At 40.9% G+C, this 7,793-nt stretch overlaps 1 protein-coding gene across 1 annotated transcript in view; it reads left to right on the top strand.

Annotated features, from left to right (window-relative positions):
- Positions 1–3,311: 3,311 nt before the first annotated feature.
- The window catches only part of LOC107721075 (guanine nucleotide-binding protein subunit alpha-14-like), an 18,561-nt gene continuing 14,079 nt past the window's right edge, over positions 3,312–7,793 (top strand). The window contains exons 1-2 of the mRNA XM_016528932.1: positions 3,312–3,326; positions 7,199–7,668. Of these exons, the coding sequence (XP_016384418.1) occupies positions 7,548–7,668 (121 nt within the window). The 5' untranslated portion in view covers positions 3,312–3,326; positions 7,199–7,547. The remainder of the gene's footprint in view (positions 3,327–7,198; positions 7,669–7,793) is intronic.

Here is a 7,793-nt window from a genome sequence, read left to right as displayed (position 1 = left end):
AAAGCACAATGCTTATTGCGATATATTGGATGGGAAGTGCCCTTCAATGTTCCGTCCATTAACTGAAAACAGGCTAGACTAATCGATTCTTGGGATTTAAGAATCGATATCGTTCCGTAAAAATGAGAATCGATTAATATAGAGATATTGATATTTTTTACCCAGCCCTATTAAAAAATCAGTTAACGGGATATTATTTTTTATCATCTGAAAAAAAGAATTAGAATTAATAGGGGGAAATGATGAAGAATACAATGTAGAGTAAAATTTAAACACCTCATTTGCTATTGTGTTATGATCTGAATGTTCTACTTGATTCACAATTAAACTGTTAATCGAATTTCTTTCTTGTCGTCTTTTTTCCAAATTAAAGGGGTCATATGATGCGATTTCAAGTTTTCCTTTCTCTTTGGAGTGTTACAAGCTGATTGTGCATAGATAAGATCCCTGAAGTTGCAAAGACTAAAGTCTCAAAACCAAAGAGATATTCTTTATCAAAGTTAAGACTCTGCCACGCCCCCCTAAAACGGCTCGTTCTAACACGCCCCCACATATCTACCTCACTATGTGGAAATATTACCATAATGCCACCCAAATGTGCACGCAAAGTTTAGTATCACCATAACTGTATGCATACTACGGAGCCGCTAAAGGGACATGTTGGTGGGAAAAATACAGGGTGGGAGCTAAAACACGCCCTCCTCATTACCCTCATTAATAGTAATTGCTAATACTGAATTTGGTCCTCCATTGTCACTGTTATAGATTAAGCCACATTAAGTGTTTCAGAATGTTCCAAATGGCATTAACTACGAACAAAGAAATGTAGAAATAAATAAATGTGGAAAAAATCAATATAGAAATAAATACGTAAATAAATACATAAATGTGGAAATAAATAAATGCATAAATAAAGAAAAGAAAAAATAAATAAATGTGGAAAAAATACAAATGTACATAAATAAGGAAATAAAAGTATAAATTATTATTAATTTTTGTGTTTTTTTTTTTCTTTTCTTTGTATTTTTGCTTTTTTAACATTTCTTTGTGTATTTATTTATGTATTTATTTATTTTTTACTTTTGTCAGGTTTGGCACTCCATAGGGGCCACCTTATGAAAAAAACAAAAACACGATTTTCCATGCTTTTCTGTTGTTTGACTGTTGTTTTGAGTATGACGTGCTGTATCCATCCACATTGATCATTTATAGAAACCAAAATGCAAAAATTAGTTATTCAGAAATCATCATGGTTATAACATCAGATTGTGGAAAGTTGAATGCAAATATGTAATATTATGACTGTTTTATGACTGTTTGTGATGCAGTAAACCTTGACTAACATTATAACTGAATGTGAGGGATCATGCAATCAGAAATAATGAAATTTAATTCAATTATTTATTTATTGCTCTCTCTCTCTCTTTCTCTCTCTTCAGAGGAAAGTCTTTCTTTCTTTCTTAAGGGAACATTTGATTTCTGATCAACAATAAAAAGTTCTCCGTGGTTTAAGTTCTTGATGAGAATGTGCTGATTTAAAAGCATGGAAATAAGATGCCATATTCCTGACTCTCTCTAAGTATTCTGAGTGTCACAGTATTGGATGTTTGGTTGTGTTTTCTCCCTCATGTGCCCATATTTGGTCGCTCCTGTTCATGTCCTCGTTGTGTTTTTAGGCTATTAGTTAACCTCCTTTCGCCTGTGTCTTGTTAATTAGTCATTAGCTCCTCTTCCGTTTGTATAAATCCCCTTCCTTAGTTCTCTGAGTTGTCGGTTATTGCATGTGGTTACCCTTGGTGTGTGGATATTCCCTTCATCTTTCCCTGTGGATTTATTAAAAAGAATTAAGGCCCCCATATACTTCAAACAAAGTTCTTTTTCGTTCTTCGTTTGAGGGCAAAAAGAAGTTCAAAAACGGCTAAGCGACGGTATACTGTTTTCGAACATTCCGACACCCCCGTGCTGCTGGAGGCGGGGTTGTAAACATGTGTCACGCCGCCCGCGTGTACCCTACTGATGGGAAGTTCGGATCTTTTAAAAGATTAGGCTCTTTTGACTCGGCTCCCTTAGAAGAGCCGGCTCTTACGGCTCCCAAATGGCTCTTTATTTATTACCACTCTGAGCCTTCTATTTTAGCCCAATTTAGCAATTGTGAATGGTTTGTGTGTTGGTAAGCAATTTTTTATTCAGTGTTTTCATAAAAGCCTTATTTTTATGCTTTTTTTTTTTCGTTACAAAAAAATACACATACTATTATTTAACATTTTAATAAAACTTTAATAATAACACTTTAGTCTTTAGTGCAGGTTGGCATTCAGAAATATCAGATACCTCAGCTTGGATGTGCTGATGCGATTTCTCCTCTCTGTGATTATTTGTCCTGTTTTTGAGGAGACTCTCTCTGAGGGGACCGATGTTGCAACAAATTGCAGTGTCTTCCTACTTTAACCAACGCACTTGCGTTTAAATCCGGCTCCCCTGTCCCTCTCTGTTGCTCTGTGTACCTGGCCTGTACCACTACACTCGCTATCTTCGGAGCGTGTGTCCCCCTTCCTTCTTTCACATAATGGTATGATCTGCCCTCCTTGTGGTTAGCCGCATGTGTATTTTTATTTTTATTTTTTTTGTAAAGAAAAAATGCATAAAAAATAAGGCTTTTATGAAAGGATCTATTCAATGGCAAAGAAAAAGAACAAGAACAAGCGACGTAGACGGTATGTGCGTCCACTTAATGAAAACATAAAGAATAATGGCGAGTTTGCCATTTTAATTCAGCAAATGCGGACCACAGATGAGGAAGTGCATTTTTCATACTTCAGAATGTGCGCCGCGCGGTTTGACGATTTCTTGAAAAGGGTATCGCCATATGTGAAACAAGTAAAAACGCACAGGACACAGATTTCCACTACGGAGAGACTGGCCTTGACACTCCGAGTACTAGCTTGTGGGGCCACGCAACAAAGTGTCTCTGATACACTCAAGATTCGACCGTGCACAGCCCGCAAGATAGTCGCGGAGATGTGTTCTCTTCTCTGGCCTCCGTGGAATGAAAAATCGCACGTCAAAGAAGGCGGAGTTCCAGAACACACCCACCGAATGCGTAATCGCCACGGACCAATGGTAGCTCAAAGGTGTTTAGGAGGCAAAACGAACTCCCCCAAAAAAGTTTGCTTTGGTGAGCTGTTTCGAACTGCCAAAACGAACTCAAAACGAACTTCGTTTCGGGCCTGATTTTGTTCGAAATGACGTTCTTCGATTTTATTTGAAGTATATCGGGGCCTTTAAGATTACCTTCGACGTACGCTCTTCTGTCTTCATTCCAGCACGTAAGCATGACAGAATAACCGACCTCAAGAAAATAAGTAAGCGGTGCACCTTCTCTCCGTTTTGTTTCTGTTTTTGTCAGTTTTTATTTTTGTTATGGATAATCCCTGCGCGTTCTTCCTGATGAGCCTCAACGATGAGTGCAGAGCGCGGTTGTCCGGAGGTGGACCTCGGGATTCGTTCGCCGCCTTTGTGGAGTGGGTGCTGGTGAGCAACAACTCGCCGTTCACCATCGGCCCTGCCGAGGAGCATCTCACCAGTCCCGCTCCGGACCCTGAGCCCAGCCCACCATCACCCCACTGTGCGGAGCAAGAGCTCAAGCCCGCCGCGACCGACGAGCCATCGCCAAAGAGAACGACAGAGCTGAGGATCGCCCCGGAGCCAGAGCCTGTGACGTCAGACCAGGTGCGAGAGCCAGCTACAGTGCTTCCCACAGGGGAGAGTGTCCTGGACAGCGAGAGCACGGAGGGAAGCTCCACCCACTGCACCATGGCTGAGGGTGAGCTGAGCTCTGTGGGCAATGATATGGATATATATGCAGACATGCCCCCTCTTCTTCCGCCTTCGTCTGAACTATCAGTCGGCCCTGAACTATCTGCCAGTCCTGAAATGACCATGGAGGCCGTTCCCCTATCGTTGGCACTCCCGGTGCTGCGAGTGGCCTTTTGGTGTATGTGGACAGCACACTCCATTCCTAAAACCCCTGAACATTCTGAACTCCCACCCAGCCTCCCTCTCCTGAGCATTCTGCAATCCTCTACCTCGCTGCCACTGCATCCTGCCAGTCCCTCAGCTCATCCTCAGCCTCCCATCTGTGGATCAGAGTCACTGCGGGCCGGAGTATTGAGGTCGGAGGATCCCTGGTCTCCGCCTCCAACCTCCGAGACCTGGACTCCGCCTCCAACCTCCGAGACCTGGACTCTGCCTCCAAGCTCCGAGACCAGGACTCCGCCTCGGCTCATCAACCCATCAGCTCCACCATGGCTCACAGCTCCCTCGTCTCCACCGTGGCCCGTCTCCACCTCCGGCTCTGCCTTGGTCAGTCGTTAACCATCCACTGCCTCAGGACTCCTCAGCCTGCACCTCGTCCCTCTGGCTCTGTCAGGCTCCTCCTTCCCTCCGGCTCCACCTTGGTCCTCTGTCGCTCCGGCTCCACCGCGGCCTTCCGGATCCCCGCCTTGGTCGCTTGAGCCGTCTGCTCCGCCTTGTCCCTCCGGATCCTCCCAGTCGTCCTGGCTCATCGGCTCTCCGTCTCAGCCCTGGGCTCCTCTCCCACCTGCTCCGCTGTCGTCGGTTGGCCCCCTGGAGTCGTCAGCCCTTCCTCCACCATGGCTCCTCCCTCTGTCGGCTCCACCGTGGGCTGCTGTCATAGCTGTGGCCTGGGTTCAACCTGGCTCCTGCTACAATTCCCTTCTGTCATCACCCTGGCTCCTCCCTCCATCATCACCACCCTGGACTCTGTCGGTCGTCGTCCTCCTCCTGGGAGTCCGTCCTCCACCAGAACCTCCACCTGTCTTGTCTGTCTGTCTGTCTGCCTGCCTGCCTGCCTTCCTGCCAGCCCTTTGTCATCCCCTGTCACCATCCCACATCCACTCCTTTGTCCTCCTCCTAAGTCCCCCTCCATCCCTCCCTTTGTCACTGTGGCGCGAGGTCGCGCTTTCCGGGAGGGGGGCAAACTGTCACAGGATTGGATGTTTGGTTGTGTTTTTCTCCCTCATGTGCCCATATTTGGTCGTTCCTGTCCTCGTTGTGTCTTTATTAGTTAACCTCCTTTCACCTGTGTCTTGTTAATTAGTCATTAGCTCCTCTTCCATTGTATAAATTCCCTTCCTTAGTTCTCTGAGTTGTCGGTTATTGCATGTGGTTACCCTTCTTGTGTGGATATTCCCTTCATCTTTCCCTGTGGATTCATTAAAAAGAATTAAGATTATCTTCGACGTACGCTCTTCTGTCTTCATTCCAGCATGTAAGCGTGACACTGAGTCCCTTCATTTTTACTTGGAAAGTAGTTGCAAATGTTTTCCTTGCTTGCTTTGAATGCAGCCACCAAAAAGGACAAAGTTTTGCCTAAATCCAGATCTCTCTTAATTGTGTCCAGCATGGTTTGACCTTTTAGTCTTTCCAAGAGGAGTTTTTTTTTTTCATTTTAAATATTCTAATAATCTCTGAATCAGAAACAATTCTTCCCTCTCTGCTCCTGGAAAACTCATGTTGCGTACACTCATATTACAATATGATGTGATGTGAGTTGGGTCAGTTTACATTTAAATATAATCTATGGTAGAATAGAAATTAGGTTCCATCATAAAATATATAATTGGGTTATGTCTCTCAGTAATGCAAGCTGAACTGATCTTAACGTCAAATCAGTGAAAAATATACATGAGTAAAATAATATTGAAAAAAGATATTCGACTGAAAAAAACAATGCAATGAACTAAATTCAGCATTGAGACCAAACACTGGAAGAATTATACTATAAAATTATTTATTTAACATACAACCATTAATGACCAGCTTAATTTCTTCATCCAAGCTTTGTTTTCCTCTTGAAAATAGCATATATATATATATATATATAATTTATTTATTATCTACCAAAACTATTTATTTATTTATGCATGCATGCATGCATGTGAACACAATATATTGGAATATATTCATAGCCGGAGAAAGTAACTAAAAGGTTGAAGTGTGTTTTCAGGTGTTTTTCATAAATGTCAGGTCAGGGCTGACCTGAGTTGTCATATTTGTATTGGGGCAAGTTGTCACAAATGTTTTAATGTGCTATATGTTAGGTCATATATTTACGTTTGTACAGGGATTTTTACAATATAATTTCAAAGCAGATTTACAGAAATGTAAGTTTCAATGTCAACAGCCCTATAATGTTTTATATTATATTTTATATTTATAAGAATTTTGTTATATTTGAATAAATGTAAGCCATTGACAAAAAGCAAGCCAAATGTAATTGTATAACAATGACTGTATAGCAGTTTATTCATTTCAATATTTGTTGACCAAAACAATGGTGTGAAATATGCTAACGTTTACATTTTTATGGATCATACATTGTTTAGTGCTACATAATTTTACTTGCTGAAAAGTACACCTGTAATTTTGTGAGAATTTTTAAAAATAAATTGATATTTTTAATCAGCAAGGATGCATTAAATTGATCAAGGGATCAAATGTGACAGTAAAGACATTTTATAATGTTACAAAAACAATATATTTCAAAGTTGACCAAAACAATGGTGTGAAATATGCTAACGTTTACATTTTTATGGATCATACATTGTTTAGTGCTACATAATTTTTACTTGCTGAAAAGTACACCTGTAATTTTGTGAGAATTTTTAAAAATAAATTGATATTTTTAATCAGTAAGGATGCATTAAATTGATCAAGGGATCAAATGTGACAGTAAAGACATTTTATAATGTTACAAAAACAATATATTTCAAGTAAATGCTGTTCTTTTTAACTTCAAACTTCTTTTGTTCATCAAAGATTCCTTAAAATGATTTCTGACGGATTATGTAACACTCAGCTTTGCATTACAGAAATAAATTACTTTTAAAATATATTCACATAAAATTGTTATTTTAAATTGTAGCCTAATAATATTTCACAATATTACTGTTTTTACTGTATTTTTAAACAAATAAACACAGCCTTGGTGAGAATAAAGGATGTTAAAAAAATCACAGACCCCAAACTTTATATAAAATATAATATAATATAATAATAAATTGAATTATATATGTTTAAATATTTATATGATTTTTATGCACCAGACATAATGAAGTGGTGAAATAGTTATATACCTGGGAAAATACGTGGACGTCCTACTTCCCTATCGGTGCAGGTGCAGGTGTGGGCCGCCCCGCCCCCTGCGCGAGTGACAGCAGCACAGATGCCCTTCACTGACACGAGGATGATCTGCTGCTGATCTGCGCCTGAGACTCCAGCTCTGCCATTCCTCCATCAGCACTGATACAACAGCACTTCTGCTGCCGCTGTACATCCAGACTGAAGTTCTGCTCAATAGCTGGAGATTATGTTCAGTGGACCTTTAAAGGAGGAGCCCATTCATGAACTCTCAGACTGTAGTGTGGAGCAGAGGAGAACAAAATACATCTGATCCAAGCTGTTCTAGCGTGCTGAAGATCGTGTTCTTTTAAACGGGACGGGACTCTGAGAGAGAGAGAGAGACCATGGCTGGATGTTGCATGTCTGCGGAGGAGAAGGAACGGCAGAGGATAAATCAGGAGATAGACAAACAACTGAGGAAAGACAAGAGAGACTCCCGCAGAGAACTCAAACTACTGCTGCTGGGTAAGACATGTGCTCCATATACTGTCATGAACATGTGAAAAAAGATGTTATAAAACGCTTTACTAATATATAGATAGATATGTTTAATATATATGCTTGATTTGTTCGTTAGGGCTATATATATA

This window comes from Sinocyclocheilus rhinocerous, unplaced genomic scaffold (assembly GCF_001515625.1).
Source record: "Sinocyclocheilus rhinocerous isolate Xijiao unplaced genomic scaffold, SAMN03320098_v1.1 scaffold451, whole genome shotgun sequence".
In the NCBI taxonomy this organism is placed as follows: Eukaryota; Metazoa; Chordata; class Actinopteri; order Cypriniformes; family Cyprinidae; genus Sinocyclocheilus; species Sinocyclocheilus rhinocerous.
The sequence above is the reverse complement of the archived record's forward strand: the minus strand, read 5'-3'. Positions and strand labels throughout refer to the sequence as shown.